The sequence below is a fragment of the Schistocerca piceifrons genome, chromosome 9 (assembly GCF_021461385.2).
Source record: "Schistocerca piceifrons isolate TAMUIC-IGC-003096 chromosome 9, iqSchPice1.1, whole genome shotgun sequence".
NCBI classification, from domain to species: Eukaryota; Metazoa; Arthropoda; class Insecta; order Orthoptera; family Acrididae; genus Schistocerca; species Schistocerca piceifrons.
The window spans coordinates 43,142,515-43,161,976 of NC_060146.1; the positions used below are offsets into that span (position 1 = coordinate 43,142,515).

The following is a 19,462-nucleotide window of genomic DNA, read 5'->3' on the forward strand; positions in this document are numbered from 1 at the left end:
ATGTCCGACAGATGGGGCTTCATCTCATCAGAATAACAATAATTAGCGTAACAAAGTAAGACCAAGCAAAGATGATGTTCTTTATAGGAAATGCACAATATGTCCACCATCATTCCTCAACAATAGCTGTAGTCGAGGAATAATCCTGTGAACAGCACTGTAAAGCATGTCCGTTGTTATGGTGAGGCATTGGCGTCGGATGTTGTCTTTCAGGATCCCTAGAGCTGTCGGTCGATCGCGATACACTTGCGAATTCAGGTAACGCCAAAGCCAATAATGGTTCAAATGGCTCTGAGCACTATGGGACTCAACTGCTGAGGTCATTAGTCCCCTAGAACTTAGAACTAGTTAAACCTAACTAACCTAAGGACATCACAAACATCCATGCCCGAGGCAGGATTCGAACCTGCGACCGTAGCGGTCTTGCGGTTCCAGAGTGCAGCGCCTTTGACCGCACGGCCACTTCGGCCGGCAAAGCCAGTAATCGCACGGACTGAGGTGTGGGGACCTGGGAGACCAAGCATGACGAAAGTGGCGGTTGAGCACACGATCATCACCAAACGACGCGCGCAAGAGATCTTTCACGCGTCTATCAATATGGTGTGTTTTTTTTTTTTTTGGTTCTAATATAACCCCATGTCATTCCAAGCATGTGTGTCAATTTTTACCTCCCTTTCTATATTATTCCGTGGTTTACTAAGTTTTCAAATTTATACTGACTTTTTGATCACCTGGTATTTGGAAGTCGATAGTCGCCAGAGGACAGCCGTCCATTTCTGTCGACTCCCGGCCGAAATGCGATATGGACCGAGCCGACGTCGCCCGCTTCCTGGAGCGGACGCCCGACTGCAGACGCGCGGTCTTCCGGTGTAGGCGACACGCCCCGCGGGCCGAACCAGTTTCAGCAAAGCGGTGCGCCCGGTAACTTTCTTCGCGCCGGTTTCGCGGACACCTCGACATGAAAGGTGGTCACAGTACAACGTAGCTGCTTAACACGGGCGTGCCGGGAGGGGGGAGGCGCGGGTGCCCACCAGTTAGAGTGCCTCTCTGTCCTGTTTCCCTGCGCTGAGCAAACCCTCTCTCCCTCTCTCTTTCTCTTCTCTTCCGTCCGGTCACACGAAACCTGCCCGCCCCTAGACGCCTGTCGCGAGTCGCTGGTCGTGTGTGTCTGCCTCGGTGGTAGTGGTGGAGGGGGTAATTATGACTACCACGGGGTGGTCGCAGTATATATACGGCCTGGAGCTGTCTGGAACAGCACCTCAAGTTCTCCAGCGCTTCCGAGCACTTCGTGTCAAGCCAGAAAGCATGGGGATCAAGGTAAGTCGTGCCTGAGAAAACATCGCAGGTTTCCCTTTTAGGAAAACTTCATTTCCGACTAGAAATCGTATTGTCTGGAACTCCCAACTGAAGGATTTTTATACGACTATTACTATTAATTTACTTTGTACCTAGAGGCGTAATAAATAGAAGGAAGGAACATTGAGGTTTAACGTGGCGTCGACTTCGAGGTCCTACAGAGGGAACACAGTCTCTGTTTGGGGGATGGATAAAAGAACAAACAGATCGAGTCTTTTTTAATACACACATTTCAGCTTTCGAATTATGCGATTTTAGGAAACCAACCAAAATTTAATGATGGACATTTACTAGCTGGAAGTGTCTTGAAGTGTCATTATTAACAAAAAAATATTTCACTCACTGGTTCATAATTTCACAGCTAATGAATATTTTCATTGCTCACTGTTTCATTATTTGAAATTTGAGAGACTGAGTAAATTTCATTTAATTTCAAAAAAATGATCGGTCGTACATACTTCATGTCAAAATTCTAGCATCTAGCATTCTCTGCCGAATGAATGAGACAATCAATGTCTCATGGAGACATTCCTCATTGCTTATCTTATCAGTCCTTCCGTAGCACATCTCAGACGTTTCGATTTACTTCTTCTCTGGTTACACCGCCCCCCCCCCCCCCCACCCACCCACAGTCCACGATTCGCTTCAAAGGACGCTATGCTCGAGACGTATATTCTCAGCAATTTCTTCCTTAAATTAAGACCAATGTTTGACACCGGTACACTTCTTTTGGACAGGAAGATTGCCTCCTCCTGTGCTAGTCTTCTTTTGATACCCTCCTTGGTCATCCATCATGTGTTATCAGGTATCAGAACTCCTTAATTTCCTGTACTTTGTGGTCCTCAATTTCAGTCGCTACTATCGTCTTTCTGTGGTTTACTGATAGTCCTTAGTGTGTGTTCATTAGGCTGCCTCGTCCACTCATCGTAGCCTGTAGTGTACACCTATTTTTCTGAGAAAAAAAATTCCAAAATATTTCGCCAGTTTATACTATAGAGCGCTTTTTCTAGTTCGAAGAATTCTGCGAACGTGGCTTGCTTTTGTTAAGTCGCATTTTATCTTGATTTTTATTAAGTCTTGCTGATATATTCGTACCTAAAGCGATAAATATGTCTTCAGCATTAATACTGATATTAGAGCTACAGTGCCTTTGTTATCCATGGCCCTAGTTTCTTTTTTATTTCCTTATTTATTCAAGAATTAAAACAGCTTAGATAGTTCCCCCATATATAAGAGCAACTACAGTTTAACGTGGACCCCGAAACTTGATCGAGTTCGTGGATTTAATGTGTAAAAATGACTCACAGGGGTGAAAGAATCTCTTGATTTTTCTTTGGAGGAGGGGGGGGGGGTGTAGGGTGCTCAACGGTGAAGTTATCAGCGCCCTCGAAAGAAATCAATGACAGGAAAGAAATCCACGGGGTCACAATTGAACGTTGGACTTTTATATTTGGCAGTCACATCGATTAAATTTGTGGGATTAACATTACAAAGCGATATGAAATGGAATGAGAGCGTCAGGTTCGTTGTAGAACAGACGAATTCTCGATTCGTTTCACTGGGAAAATTTTGGGGACGTGTTGCTCCTCTGCAAAAGAGACGGCTTATATAATGCAACTGCGACCCATTTTTCAGTACTGTCTGAGCGTTTGGGATTCCCACCAGGTCGGATTAAAGGAAGATACGGAAGCTCTTCAGAGGCGGGCTGCTAGATGTGTTATCAGTAGGTTTAACCAGCACGCATACATTACGCAGATGCTTCGTTTACTCAAACGGGGTTCTCTAGAGGAAACACGACGCTGCGGAAAATTAGGGAACCGGCATTTGAGCCAGCTGCAGAACGGTTCTACTGGCGTCAACGTACGTTTCATGTAAAGACCACGAAGATAAAATGCGAGAAATTAGGGCTCGTATTGAGGCTTTTAGACAGCCGTTTCTCCCTCGGTCTGCTTGCTATTGGAACAGAAAGGGAAGTAACTGGTAGTGGTACGTGGACCCCTATGCCATGCACCGTACAACGGCTTTCGAAGTGTGTGTAGATGTAGATGTAGTAGCATGATTTTGACATTTTAGCCACACTTCTGTAGCGAAGGTCGGCTTATTGATGTGGTCGTACAGTGGCGTATTTCGTATGTTAACATTGCGAAAGATTGAAAGGGAGGGCAGTCTGGTTATAGGGACAGGCTGCATGAAAATTATTCATGTGAAGACGAACAGTTTACGTACTGAAACATTGTGACCAAACTAGCCTTGAAACTGAGTCCAGTGCAAAATACGTGCGCGTCTATATCTGCGCCTGTCTCCAAATCACTATAAAACGCATGGAAACGCCGCCCACGAGCCATTACGGGCTTATCGGAACCGACCGACCGCCGTGTCATCCTGTGCCAATGGCGTCATTGGATACGGTGCGGAGGAGCTTGGGGTCTGCATACCGCTCTCCTCGACGTTGTCATTTTTCGTGACCTGCTCGTTCAAGTAGCTCCTCAATTAGCATCACGAGGCTGAGTACACCCCATTCCTGTCCTCTCACCACCGAAAAATCCCTGGAAGTACCGGGAATAGAGCCCGGCTCCTCAGCATGGTAGCCAGCCGCGCTGACCACTCACCTATGGAGGCGGAAAAAAATGCGTGGAAGACTTTCTACTGTAGCGTACGTTCAGCGTTTACGATTCCTTCCGTTACGTTCGCAGGTGGATGGTGGGAGGAAGCCTACTGCGGTCTGTTACTAGTTTCTTTCTCCGTTTTTTGTGCGAAGAATGATGAACATTTGTAGACTCCGCCATGAAAATCGATGCCCTAAATAGATTTTTGTGAGATTTTCGGCATTATTCTTCGATTGTTTTGGCAAGTGGCTGGTGGCCGAGTGGTTCCAGGCGCTTCAGTCTGGAACCGCGCGACTGCTACGGTCGCAGGTTCGAATCCTGCCTCGGGCATGAATGTGTGTGATGTCCTTAGGTTAGTTATGTTTAAGTAGTTCTAGGGGACTGATGACCTGAGATGTTAAGTCCTATAGTGCTCAGAGCCATTTGAAACATTTTTTGGCAGCTGCCGAAATCATGACTTTGACTTTTCAGTGTAGTCAGTACACTCTTTAGGCTAACAGCATTGGCACAGTAGTAACACCGGTTCCCGACAGATCACCGAAGCGCTGTCGAGCTGGGCTAGCACTTGAATGGGTGACCGTCCGAGTCTGCCGAGCGCTGTTGGAAGCGGGCTGCACTCAGCCTTCGTGAGGCTAATTGAGGAACTACTTGAGTGAGGAGTCGCGACTCCGGTCACGAAAACTGACAGTGGAGGGCAGAGGGGTGTGCTGACCACCTGCCCCTACATATCTGCATCCAGTGACGCCTATCGACTGAGGATCACACGGCGGCCGGTCGGTACCGTTGGGTCATCCGAGGCCTCTTTGGACGGAGAGTATCGCACTCATTCCTGTGAAGTAAAAAAAAAAAAAAAACGGGTGACCATTCTGCGTGCGCTCGGTCTCTTTCGTCACTGTAACACAAACAAGTCATACATTAACTAGCAGTAGGCATTAATTTAAATCAGTGGGTCAGCGTGACAGAATGTCAATCCGAAGGACCCGGGTTCGATTCCTGGCTGGGTCGGAGATTTTCTCCGCTCAGGGATTGGGTGTTGTGTTGTCCTGATCATGATCATTTCATCCCCATCGACGCGCAAGTCGCCGAAGTGGTGTCAAATCGAAAGGCTTGCACCCGGAGAACGGTCTACCCGACGGGAGGCCCTAGTCACACGACATTTACAGTTTAGTGGGAAAGTTGAAAATTCGTACTGGATCGGGGTTCGGTCCTGGATCTGCTGCTTACTAGGCAGATGGGCTGACCACTACGCCATCCGGACACAGTGGTCATTGCAACTGCACGGACTACCCTATCACGCCTCCCGTTAGACTCGAATTCTCATCTTGTCCGCACATTACTGATGTAGTTGCCTCTTGTCCGTTATCCTGATTACTGGCGGTATTACTCCGATTCCCATAAGAGTTCGAGCTTGGTGTGCATCTGACCGCCCGAAAGAACAGACACGACATATATAACTTATGTTCGTTCTACACGTGCTACCAAACCTGGTCTAGGTGTTTTTTAAGCTATCTCATTCATAGGAAAATTACGGCCTACTAGTATATGATAGACTGTCAGTTGTTTAGTCTGGAACTGGGGCATCAAAGCCTCAGCACAGTGGCGCTGTCGTAATATCAGTGTGCAACGACTGGTGTCAGTCTACTAATACAAATTGTGGTGATTTATAATGGAATGGCCACATCTGTGTGTGGTAGATAAAGCATGTGACAGAGCACAATTCATTGGTAGCAAAAGAAGAGAAATGCAGACAGTGTGGAAAAGAGATTGTTGACAGAAAACTAGAGCGATGTGTCATTAAATATTGGTAAAGTGTCTGAGACCCATAGTAAATAGAAGGTGCTGAGAAAGCTGAACGCCAACTATTCCTTGAAAGTATGTTTACGAATTTTAAGGAATGGGAATTAAGCGCGGAATCTACACTGTCCAACCACATTAGTCTGACCACTAGCAGTGGAGGTTATAAAAAGCGTGTCTGTGGGATGCGGTGAACAGTTGTAATGCGAAATGGAACAGTTTGTATGACTCCCAAAAGGAAGTGCTCTCATTTTGAGCCAATGGTGGAACCATTTCCGAAACGTTTGTAAACTGCTCGCGTGCCTTCGTAGTTACACTGTGCATGACGCTATTCAAAACGGGCGCCGAGGCAAGTGTGGTGTGCCACGACCCATAGATGACAATTGTGAACTACGACTGCGGAGAACAGATTGTTGAGCAACTGACCGCACAAATGAACTGATGGGCTACCATCAGTCTTGACAATGACCGTTCAGCCAAGCCTGTAGCGTATGGCCCTTTGCGTCAGCTGTCTGGTTCATGCACCCATGCTGACTACTGATCACCGCAGACGAAGTCTAGTATTTGCACGCGAGTACAGCCACTGAGTGGCCCTGGCAGATGAATCACGTTTCATGCTCTGTCGGCGTGCAACGTCTGAAAGCAAACAACCTGAAACAATCGTCGGAAAGGGCGTAGTGGTCTAAAGAATGTTTTCGTGGCATTCCATGGGTGATCTTCTCATTCTTGAAAAGCAAGTATGCATCTATCCTTGGGGACTGTGTCCACATCAACATGCAGTTTGTTTTTCCTCGGCACTATGCCATCTACCAGCACAACAATGCTCACTGTACGTACGTAGTTCGAAGAGGACCAGGATGAGTTTGCCATACTCCCATGGGCACCATACTCCCCAGTTTTAAACCCAATCGAGAATCGGTGGGGCCACTTAGAAAAGACTGTTCGTGCCATGTATCCTCAACCGAGAGTCCTAGCACTGTTGGCCACGAAACTGGAGTCGGCATGGTTTCACATCTCTCAGCCGGCCGCTGTGGTCGACCGGTTCTAGGCGCTTCAGTCCGGAACCGCGCTGCTGCTACGGTCGCAGGTTCGAAGCCCGCCTCGGGCATGGATGTGTGTGATGTCCTTAGGTTAGTTAGGTCTAAGTAGTTCTAAGTCTAGGGGACTGATGAGCTCAGCTGTTACGTTCCGTAGTGCTTAGAACCATTTGAACCATTTTTCACATCTCTGTCGGTACCTTCCAGAATTCGTTGAGTCTCTTCCTGCACGTCTCGCAGATGTCCGGATTTCAGGATTTTGACAGGTGTGACACGTTAACGTGACTCGACAGTGTAGAGATGTTCTGCATCCTCGTACGTGTTCTTCACCGTTGTCGTTGTTGTTGTGGTCTTCAGTCCTGAGACTGGTTTGATGCAGCTCTCCATGCTACTCTATCCTGTGCAAGCTTCTTCATCTCCCAGTTCTTACTGCAGCCTACATCCTTCTGAATCTGCTCAGTGTATTCATCTCTTGCTCCCTCTACGATTTTTACCCTCCACGCTGCCCTCCAATGCTAAATTTGTGATCCCTTGATGCCTCAGAACATGTCCTACTAACCGGTCCCTTCTTTTTGTCAAGTTGTGCCACAAACTCCTCTTCTCCCCAATTCTATTCAATACTTCATCATTAGTTATGTGATCTACCCATCTAATCTTCAGCATTCTTCTGTAGCACCACATTTCGAAAGCTTCTCTTCTCTTCTTGTCCAAACTATTTATCGTCCATGTTTCACTTCCATACATGGCTACACTCCATACAAATACTTTCAGAAACGACTTCCTGACACTAAAATCTATACTCGATGTTAACAAATTTCTCGTCTTCAGTTACGCTTTCCTCGCCATTGCCAGTCTATATTTTATATCCTCTCTACTTCGACCATCATCAGTTATTTTGCTCCCCAAATAGCAAAACTCTTTTACTACTGTAAGTGTCTCATTTCCTAATCTAATTCCCTCAGCATCACCCGACTTAATTCGACTACATTCCATTATCCTCGTCTTGCTTTTGTTGATGTTCATCTTATATCCTCCTTTCAAGACACTGTCCATTCCGTTCAACTGCTCTTCCAAGTCCTTTGTTGTCTCTGATAGAATTACAATGACATCGGCGAACCTCAAAGTTTTTATTTCTTCTCCACGGATTTTAATACCTACTCCGAATTTTTCTTTTGTTTCCTTTACTGCTTGCTCAATATATAGATTGAATAACATCGGGGATAGGATACAACCCTGTCTCACTCCCTTCCCAACCACTGCTTCCATTTCATGCCCCTCGACTCTTATAACTGCCATCTGGTTTCTGTACAAATTGTAAATAGCCTTTCGCTCCCTGTATTTTACCCCTGCCACCTTTAGAATTTGAAAGAGAGTATTCCAGTCAACATTGTCAAAAGCTTTCTCTAAATCTACAAATGCTAGAAACGTAGGTTCGCCTTTCCTTAATCTTTCTTATAAGATAAGTCGTAAGGTCAGTATTGCCTCACGTGTTCCAATATTTCTACGGAATCCAAACTGATCTTCCCCGAGGTCGGCTTCACCGTAGGCATCGCAAAGACAATGTACTCTATTAGACTGCGCACAGAGGCGTTTAAACATTCTTTCCATTCACCATACGGGAAAAGCCCTAATATTTGGTACAATGGGAAGTACCCTCTGCCATCCACTTCACAGGTGTTTACAGTGTGCATTTAGAGCTAGATATGGAGCACGGAAAATACAGTAGCGATATCCTTAATGGCTGATACGGCCTTTGAAGTGACGGTGACAAGAAAACAATGTGAACAAACTAATGGCTTGTTCAACAACTTCCCAGGTCTTTCAACGACAACACTTAATGTGCGCTTAGCACTTTAGATAAACCGCCGTTTGCGAAAGGCTATTCGCTATTTCTCAGGTACTGAAACATTATAGGCCTACATTCCGTGAACGGTACACCTCGTTTTCGATAAGATCCATCTGTGATGAGATATCATTCATCAGATCTGTAACGTAACCGGTTTTAATACCGAATCGAATTGCAAAACTCTGAAACAGATAGTAAATGAAGAGAAATGATGTCAGAGCTGGAGATTATCGCTATCTTCTGATACGATATCTCTGGTGGATATCAAGCTCTGCGCACATAATCTCTGTGGCACTTTTCACAGCAGACGTTACTCTGGGCACAAAATTGTTTTGTTATTTCTCCAGTCAGTTATGGGCTAAACGAACGACAGCATGCAAGCGGTGAACTGTGATACACTCAACGTTCGTGTTATTGATGAAATGAAAGTTCTCTGTTCGAAAGACGCGGTCAAGTGAATCAATATTCACGATGTACTGTGTCATCTTCGCTGTTGCATACTACATGGCGGTGAGTCCCAGTTTCAGAACTGGTATAAAGCTATTGATCCTGTATTAAATGTGACATCATGAACTTGGGTTATCTATGTGGGCGTAGCTGTTTAAGTCTCTTTGTTTCATTCAACAGTGAGTAGGAAGTTATTTTCCCTCTATGTTGACGAACACGAATACCGCTGAGTGAATAAGGTTCATTTGTAAATAAACATTATTTTATGTTTCTTCACATTCTTGGTCACGATAGTCTTCCGATCGAAAGATGCACTTAAAATATCGTCGAATGTTAGACATCGGCGAATGCCTGTGTTTAACAATCAGAGAATTTAGAGCTGTGTGGTTAATGAAACGTCCATGGTTCACAAATGCAGAACTTTTTCATAACCGATCAGATGCTTTGAAACAAACGCCAGTATGGTTCAGTTGACTTTCTACATTTGATTTCCATAAGTTGGCAATTTTAATACATGTTACGTAATAGATTTTTTTATCACCACAGTACTTATACGCAGTAATATAACACGAAATATTTTCGAAATGATGACGCAAACCAAATCAACAAGAATAAGGTCTGTGTCCTTTAGCCGTTTTCCTTGTTCGCTGTCCGTCTTCGCCCCTTCACCGCATGTGTTCCTGTTTCTATGCATTTGGGCGCTGATGACCATGCTGTTTAGCGCCCGAAAACCACAAACCATACACACACACACACACACACACACACACACACGAATTAGCAAATAAGATTCGTTTCTAGAACAATGTCCCTTGCTGTGTTGCTATCATTTGTAACGTTTACAGAACGATGTGCATTGTTGTGTTATCATTTTCATTTTTGAATTGTTGACGTGAAATACGAGACCATTCGTAGCATCCTCACAGAGTATGCATAGATAGAACGACTGTCGGTATACACTGCATTCAGCATGAATTTATTTTGTTTCACAGTCATGATCATTACTGGCGTGTAAATGGGATCCTGTTGGAAGCGCGGACTCGGTATTTACGACTGAGCTACGAAGTCCTGTTGTGACGTACAACACCTTTGTTATAGTCCAGAGTCACTGCATATCGTTTCACCATTCCCACGACGCTCTCGCTGTAAATAAACCCATGACGCACGGGTCATTTCTTCTTTGAATCTTCTCTATGTTCTTCGTTCATGCAAATTACCAAGGATTAGCCGAGTGAGCATTATATAAGAGAGCCCGTTCACAGACAAGTTATATTTCTGTAGGATGCTTAACAATGAATCTCCTTATGACATCTGCCTTTCGAGCCACTAGATTCAAGCCATCTTTCCTCCATAAATCACTCGGGACCGGTATGGGATAGATTTTGACGGTTGTTGCTGATTCCAATAGGCTACTAGCAATGTCAGTGACACATTCTGCCTTTCTTGTTTACGAGTAAATTCGTTGGAACTCGGTATCACTTGCACATTGCGTTATCTTTTTATGCCGTAGCAGATGCTTTCGTGAATGAAATTTCAACCTGCAGTTGCGTAACAGCCACTAGTATCTCCAGTCAAGAGCTAACGTCTGTGATTCATGTTAACTGATTCTTCCTTCGCTTCTTGGTAGAACAACTTCATAATTACGTATAAGTGAAAAGAACAATACTGCGTATCTTACACAGTAGTAATTTATTTTGTTGATCCGCTTCCGGTTTGCAAGGCTAATGTAATACATTCACTGACTATAGTTGAGTTGTTTGTTCCCTTTCTATTTATTTACTGTTCAATTTTTTAATTTCATAACCACTGCACTGTCAGAGATGACACTGACTTCGTGTTCGCAACTCATTCGTAATATGGGACATAACGTTTTCAATATTGATCACGAATATTATACATCCTTTGACGACAATAGTCAGCCTCTGTTGATGGTCTTACAAACCGAAAAACGGTTAAAAATAGATTAGTCTAAAAGATGTATTGTGCTTTTCATGAATAGTTAATAGTGATTTTTGTCGATGAGTTACGTGGGGAACATAGGTCTATTCTCGTGTTGTATTAACTACACAGCGATACAGAAACTTTAAAATTTAAAAAACTGCTGTCCCCATTGTACACGCATAATGCAAGCGCAATTACCTCAACTTCTCATGTTTACGGTATATGTTCTTCGCCAGGCTGAAATTTTACTGTGTGTTCCGACAGCGTAAAGACTGTTCCGGCGTAAAGAGAATATTCCGTAACAACACTTTTGTATATAGGGTTTCCCTTACAGTAAGAACGACCGAGGACCGCTGAAACATCATTAAAAGGAGCAGCAGTGACTAAAAAATGATCCAAGGAAATATCCAGTTGATTGGGGGGGGGGGGGGGGGGGGGAGTATGATCGCTTTCTGCCTCACCACACTGACAGAAATATCATTCCAGTATAGCAGTTTGAAGACAGCCAGAAGATGTGATGTACATGTAGCAGGCGTATCTAGAGCCACCATTTTGTCGTGAAATCTCGAAACTATTTTTCCGCTCGCCGCCGTTTCCCTTGTCAGATGACAACGGCATCAGATAGCGTTGTACCTTCAACTCGCGATTTCTTTTTCCTCGTGTTGCCAGCATGTTTGTCTATTGGTGGCTAACCAGAATTGAGATTTTTTACGAACTTAACTTTTATAAACGTATCAAAGTCGCGATTTCTTTGAAACTGACGTCTCGAAAGCTGGAATCAGCATCTACATTTCTAAATTTCAAATATACAGAGTGATTCCGTGATTTTGCAAAATTTCAGGGATAATGGAGAATGGTAAATGTATCAATTTGAGGTAAGGAACAGCGGTCCAGAAACCTTATGAGCGAAAAATCGTCCGGTTACGTCGGATAATGCTGTGTTGCTACTAAGATTGTAGGACAGGTAAGCAGTATGTGGCGGTATGGATCAAAACTAGAAAAAAGTGTCCAGTAAACATGGACTCAAAAAATGCATACGGTGAGAGTTATGGCCACTTGTTCAGTAAAGAGAAGTGTTTCACAATAGCGAAGACATACAAGTGCACATAGCTCTTAAGGTGTGCATTTTAGAGCCCATGTTCAATAAGCATTCTTTTCTTGTACCGTTATGTATCGCTTCCAGGCACTGATGTTGTTCTAGTGCCGGCCGGAGTGGCCGTGCGGTTCTAGGCGCTACAGTCTGGAGCCGAGCGACCGATACGGTTAGTTAGGTTTAATTAGTTCTAGGCGACTGATGGCCTCAGAAGTTAAGTCGCATAGTGCTCAGAGCCATTTGAACCATTTGTCGTTCTAGTGTTCAAAATTCAAATGGCTCTGAGCACTATGCGACTTAACTTCTGAGGTCGTCAGTCGCCTAGAACTTAGAACTAATTAAACCTAACTAACCTAAGGACATCACATACATCCATGCCCGAGGCAGGATTCGAACCTGCGACCATAGCGGTCGCTCAGCTACAGACTGTAGCGCCTAGAACCGCACGGCCACTCCGGGCGGCTCTAGTGCTCACTTCGAAGACACCTCTCTACGACAAACTTTTCTGTCAGTTACTTCATAATTTTCACAGCTATTCTCCTCTTGTCAGAAAGAAACTATTTTCTTTGTACATTGACGAACAGAAATATCGTTTGAGGGTGAATACGATTCTTATGGGAAAGAACATTTATGTTTCTTCGTACTCAGAATCGCGATAGTATCTCCAATTTGTAGATGTATATCAGATGGTTGCTTAAAGTATTGTCATGTACTACACATGGATGAAAGCCTTCTGTTTGACAGTGAGAGTATTTGGAATTGGTCGGCTACAGACGGTATTCCACGATGGACGGTATTCCGTGATTCAATCTCCTCTTGTATTACCGCCCAAGTTTCACTCCCAGTTAAGGCTAGTCTCCAAACAAATGCTTTCAGAAAATAGCTCCAAACGCTTTTGAAATCACCCCAAAGTACCTAAATGATGTGAAGGGTTCCAGTGATGTATCGAAGTATATAAATGAATAAATAAAATGGAACATTGATTAGTAAAGAGACGAGAACTAAGAAGAGGTCTAAAACAAAAGTGGAACTATCCGCAAAGCTCTAACAAGTTGGCGACAACATTTTATGTGTGAGTCGGTTCTAGACGGTTTAGGGTATTTAAAAAAATGAAAACCGTGAGATTTTTTAATTAAGCAAGTAATCAATTGGCACATGTTACTCAACAAAATAGAGGCCATTAAGGTGACTTGTAGGGCGTTGAGGCTGTTTAAAGTATGAGAGCCGTGAGGTATTTTTAATTAAGGAAGTAATCCATTGCGCACAAGTTACGGAGCTAAATAGAAGATATTAAGGTGACTTTGCCGTAAATTTGAGTTGGCTGTGGACTGTCAGAAGCTAATAGCGAAGGCTGATCATACACAAACTCGGAGATGAGATAGCGGTAGCCGATTCTCCGCACGGCGGAAAACCGGTCGTAACGGATACGTGACCGGGAGCTCAATCGCGGCTAAAGTTGTTGCCACTGTTGTACGTGCACGGCGGAGCATCGGGGAAAAGTATATTTAGGTATATCAAAGTACGATACTGTAACACTGCTGCAGCAGGTGCAAAAGAGTTTTCACTCGGTTGAGGTGCTACGCTATATTTTTATCAATCGAGTCCTACTTTAGATACTTCTGTTGGGGGTTGTTTGAGGGAAGAGACCAGACAGCGAGGTCATCGATCTCGTCGGATCAGGGAAGGACGGGGAAGGAAGTCGGCCGTGCCCTTTCAGAGGAACCATCCCGGCATTTGCCTGGAGCGATTTAGGGAAATCACGGAAAACCTAAATCAAGATGGCCGGTCGCGGGATTGAACCGTCGTCCTCCCGAATGCGAGTCCAGTGTGCTAACCACTGCGCCACCTCGCTCGGTACTTCTGTATCTAGTACTTTCGTCTCTGCGCATCTCTCCTTTACGTATTTTACAGTCTCATTTGCCTAAGAGAATTACCCGCCAGGGTAGCCGAGAGTGCTAACCCGCTGCTTCCTGGACTCGGGTAGGTGCGCCAGCCACGGATCGAATCCACCCGGCGGACTAACGACGGGGGCAGGTGTGCTGGACAGCCTGGACATGGTTTTTAGGTGGTTTTCCACATCCCGCTAGGTGAATACGGAGCTGATCCCCGCGTTCTTCCTCAGTTACATGACTTGCAGAGATTTGCAACACGTTCGCGCTATTCCATGTATTACACTAGATGCACGTCCGTCCCTGGTAGCTGAGTGGTCAGCGCGACGGAATGCCAAACCTAACGGCCCGGGTTCGATTCCTGGCTGGGTTGGAGAATTTCTCCACTCAGGGACTGGGTGTTGTGTTGTGTCCTTATCATCATTTCATCCCCATCTACACGCAAGTCGACGAAGTGGCGTTCAGCGAACAGTCTACCCGACAGGTGGCCCTAGCCACACGGCATTTTACTACACGCACACTGTTGGAGTACACTAGGGGGTTACGGGGTTGCCACGGGAAGATCATCCGGCCACCCATTAAAATTAACACGCCAAATCTGGTTAACCATAACAGTAGACCTCGCCAGTCGGGATAAATGCTTGTAAAGAGGGAGAGATGCACAAGTGATTAAGTAATTATGTTAGAAACTTGCAGGGATGATGGAGAAGGATAAAGGTATCAAAAATTATACAGTAAATATGGGCTTTAGAACGCATGCCTTAACAGCTATGAGCACATCTTCATCTTCGATACTGTGAAACAAATCTCTTCCACTGTTTCCAGTGCATACCTTATGAGCTATGAGGAGTTGTTCATTTTCACTACTGTGAAACACGTCTCTTCTAATGGTCAAGTACTAATAGCTCTTAAGGCATGTATTTTAGATCCCATGTTTACTAGAGCTTTTTTTTGATACAGTTACCCCTCATATAATCCCTGAAAGTTTGTGATATCATTACAGAATCATGTTGTATATCTACATAGACAGGGTGTCAGGAGTACAAGTGCAGATATTGTGATCATTGACACTCACGTCAGTGTGTTCTCTGAGTTAGCAGTCTTCCTGCCGACAACTCACATAATTTACTACCAGGTGTTTTTTGTATCGTCATAACTGCCCCACCAAGAGAACTACTCTTGACAATGTAGACCGTTTTGCGTCCACACATCCACACTTCAGCACCTGACTTGCTGCCCAGGTCGAAATAAGAATCAATGTCTTTCTCTTGTCACATGTACTTGGAGGTACTAACCAACTTAAAAACATACTATTCGTATTAACTATAATTATTACTATTCAAATGAAGTATATTCTGATGCAAAACAGTTCAGTACATTTTCTCAGTCACCAATAAAGATAACTGCTCTTATGCCCCTAATGCCCTATATACATATGTACGTCACAAGGCCCTGTCCAGTGCCTGGCTGAGTGTATACTTTCCCACACCCCTCCTGTCCCCCCTCCCCCACCGCCATCAACTTTTTTACGCCCAAAAAAAGACAGGGACGGTAGTCCTCCAGCTATTTTAATTTTTATTTATTTTAATCGGTCCGTCTTCTGACTGCTCTTCTACAGTCCTCTCTTGTGTCAACCTAAATGCAACCAAGGTCGCCAGTTATTAATTGGATGTATTCCAATCTCTTTCCCTATAGATTTGACACTCTACAGTTCCCTCAACTTCCATTAAAGTTATTCCATGATGTCGTCACACATGTCCTATCATCCTATTTTCTATTGTTGCTAATGTTTTCCACATGCTCCTCTCCTCACCAATTCGGCGGAGAAAGTCCTCATATCTTGTCTTACCAGTCTGCTTAATTTGAAACATATTTCTGTAACCCAACGACACAGGCGCTTCAGTTCTGCCCTTTTCCGGTTTGGCCACAGTCCATGATTCACTTCCATACAATTCTGTGCCCAAAACGTACATTCTCAGAGATTTACTCCTCAAATTGTATTGACCAGGACTGTCCTCTTTGCTCGTACTAGTCCGATTTTTATGTCTGCTTTCGTCTGTCATGCGTTGTTTTGCATCCAACGAAACAGAATTTCGTTTCTTTCGTGGTCCCCAATTTTCATGTTAAGTTTGTCGCTAATTAAATCTCTGCTACTACTCACTACTTACATCTTTCTATGGTTTGCCTTCAATTTTTAATGTATTCTTACTATTGTATGTGACCCCTTCTTTAGCCTCAAAACAGTTATCGAGAATTCTTCCAATTTGTCAAAAGTCAAAGATTTGTTCCAAGGGCTACACCTTCACTGAAATGATCCAAATCGACGTCCTTATTATAACTGATTTTATGTGGTTATCGCACTTGATGTCAATTCACATACCTTGAGTTATTTAACCGGTACGACTACGACTAGAGGCAGATCACTAATAATTTACTTCATGTCTCCTTCATGTTTTCCGTTATATGAAGGCATTGTCACTTTTCACTTACCGTCAAGGGATACGGGTGGTGTGCCCAGGAGATTTGAATTTCCTGAAGCAGAAACCTTCCTTCAAGAATTCCTGTGTGAGATTAGACGGATATAAATCTAGCAGCAACGCACTAATTTTCTTCGATCTTCTTGTAGTCCGACTAGAATAGGTCACAGGAAGGTCTTCCTTGTGTACTCGGTTCCTGAGTTCTGGAAAAATCCCCCAGAATTCTTTCAGTAACTCTAAATCGTCCATTTCTTCTGGGATCTACACCTTCAGAGAATACCCATAGCAAAGAGAAGTGCTCGCTTTGTCCTCGCTGCAGCTGATTTTACTTTTTCATTCCACTTAATATCCAGCGACAAATTACTAATTATGTGCTTTAGGACTTCCGGATCCGTCTTCTTTCTCGTGGGCATTATTTTACTTTTTACCCACATTTAAGGCAAGTGGGTCCTGTAGCTAAATTCCCTATTTTCCGGACGCATGAAATGTTTCGAAACCCAACTGCTTAGTGGTCGATGCACTTGGACAATCACAATTCGATTGGTTTGGAGTCAGCCTGATGTGGCGAAAAAAGGTAAGGGTTAGTCCAGTACCGTGTGTGGAACCGACTGTACCTCCGCGCTGCAGTCGCAGCTTGGAGAGTCTGACCATGTCTACCTGTGAAGTGTATCAGCATTTCTTCCCATCCCACGCCTGAGTGGTTGAGTTAGCATTAGATGGCACAAAGAAACTTGAAACCCGAGGTTGGAAAGCCGGATTTTTACCTAGCAAAAAAGCCTTCCTGGACTGGAAATGAGGAGCCTGATTACCAGACCGCCAGACGATTGAAAGCGATAGCTAACAGGCTCATGCCGATTCTCCAGAAGATTTCATTTGGCTAGTAGAAGTTTGCCGGATTTTGTCATGTAGGGAGAGAAACTGATTTCCCTACATTCTTAGCTCGCTACTAGATTTATGCATCCTAGTGTGCGATGGAGTGACATTCCTTAACTCGGTGGAACCAACGAGCAGGCGTAGGTAGAAATGTACTGAATACAAAGCACATGACTTAATGATGGCAAGTGTCCTCTAGGCAGGTGAGGAAAGCGTTGAGTTATATGGCTCAACAGTAATCAGCTGGTTAATAAACCAATATCAATGCCATCATCCCCAGTGCTAGCCGGTGTGGCCGTGCGGTTCTAGGCACTTCAGTCTGGAACCGCGTGACCGCTACGGTCGCAGGTACGAATCCTACCTCGAGCATAGATGTGTGTGATGTCCTTAGGTTAGTTAGGTTTAAGTAGTTCTAAGTTCTAGGGGACATAACCATAGATGTTAAATCCCATAGTGCTCAGAGCCATTTGCACCATTTGAACCATCATCCTCAGTCTGTTAACGTTGTCTACCCACAAAGTTCAGATTTGTCTTTGCAATAAATTGTTGGAGCATATCTGTTTTCCAAAGATGTAAGTTGGCTGCCCTCAGCAGCCTCTATACTCTGGAGTGCTGTTGTTTTGTAACATGTCCTCTTTGGATATTATCTGTCAACATTCTAGTCCACAGCCGAATGTAATGACAGTGATGACATTTAATATGGGATGAATCCCTTCTGACTCTAATTTATGTTCCATCTCTAGGTCGTGGCGTACGCCCTGCTGGCGCTGGCGGTCCTGGCTCACGCAGAGGACGCCCAGCAGCAGGCTGAGAGCGTCGAGACGCTGCACGACGCCGCCGCCCCCGCTGCCGACGCCACAGCCGACGCCACCACCGCTTCAGCAGAGTCCACCAAAAAACAGGAGAAGCGCGGCATCTTCGGCGAAGGATACGGCCTAGGCCTAGGCCTCTCCGGAGGATACGGTGGATACGGGGGATACGGAGGGTTGGGCGGATACGGCGGATACGGAGGGTTGGGCGGATACGGAGGGTACGGTCTGGGTGGAGGATACGGCCTAGGTGGCGGATACGGCCTCAGCGGTGGGTACGGGCTCGGTCTCGGATACGGAGGATACGGTGGGTACGGCATCGGACAGAGTATCCACAAGTCGATTACTGTCACCAAGCAAATCCCTGTGCCTGTCCCGCACCCTGTTCCCGTTCCAGTCACCAGAAATGTTCCAGTGCCACATCCCGTTCCAGTCCCAGTGCGGGTGGAGCGCCCCTACCCCGTGTCCGTCCCTAGCCCCGTTCCAGTGCCCGTGGATCGCCCCTACCCTGTTCCAGTGGAGAGGCCGGTTCCAGTGCCCGTCCCCCACCCCGTTCCAGTGCCCGTTTCCAGGCCGTACCCTGTGCCCGTGCACAAGCCCATTCCCGTGCCCGTGCACAAACCTGTCCCCGTGCCCGTCCCTCACCCGGTCCCCATCCCTAAACCCGTGCCGGTAGTAGTGAAGGCCATCGACGCTCACCCGATCGGTCTCGGCAGCTACAGTGGCGGTTTCGGCCTCGGCGGATACGGCGGCGGGTACGGTGGCGGCTACGGAGGATACGGTGGCTACGGATACGGTGGCTACGGCCACTAAACGAATCTGTTAAGTGGTGCACGTCGACATCTCACTTTCATTGCCACCATCAACATGTCAGTCACCCATTTCTGGGTTCACGGCTGAACCACGATCATCACTAACGTCTTGCGCCTCCACCTCCACATCTCTGCATGATATGTATATTTTCATTACATAGTATCATTCGTGCATAATGTCCTTAGTGCTGTTTTTTGTACTTGTATGTCAATAAATAAAAATATACCTTTTTATTAATTACGCGTTTTTACAATTTATTTAACAACCTGAAATTCTCAGACTAGATTGTGCTGTATGCTAATGAGATTGATGAACTCCGGTATTCGATTCTTGATTTCGCTTTCAAATGTCATTGACCTGAATACAAATCAGGTTGCCCTCCATGGGGTGGGTGCACGCAACGACTGTGGTTATATTGGGTTAGATGGAGCAGCAATCAGTCGTGGAATTAAGTTGCTTTAATATGACTTTTATAATCACA

The 19,462-nt window shown here is 45.1% G+C and overlaps 1 protein-coding gene across 1 annotated transcript; it reads left to right on the plus strand.

The window, feature by feature from the left end:
* Nucleotides 1-1,275: 1,275 nt before the first annotated feature.
* Nucleotides 1,276-19,147, plus strand: LOC124717323 (chorion protein S38-like). The gene is made up of 2 exons (XM_047244155.1): nucleotides 1,276-1,317; nucleotides 18,103-19,147. Exons 1-2 carry the CDS (start codon nucleotides 1,306-1,308, stop codon nucleotides 18,979-18,981), a joined length of 891 nt encoding a protein of 296 aa, XP_047100111.1. The 5' UTR covers nucleotides 1,276-1,305; the 3' UTR covers nucleotides 18,982-19,147.
* The last annotated feature ends 315 nt before the right edge of the window (nucleotides 19,148-19,462 follow it).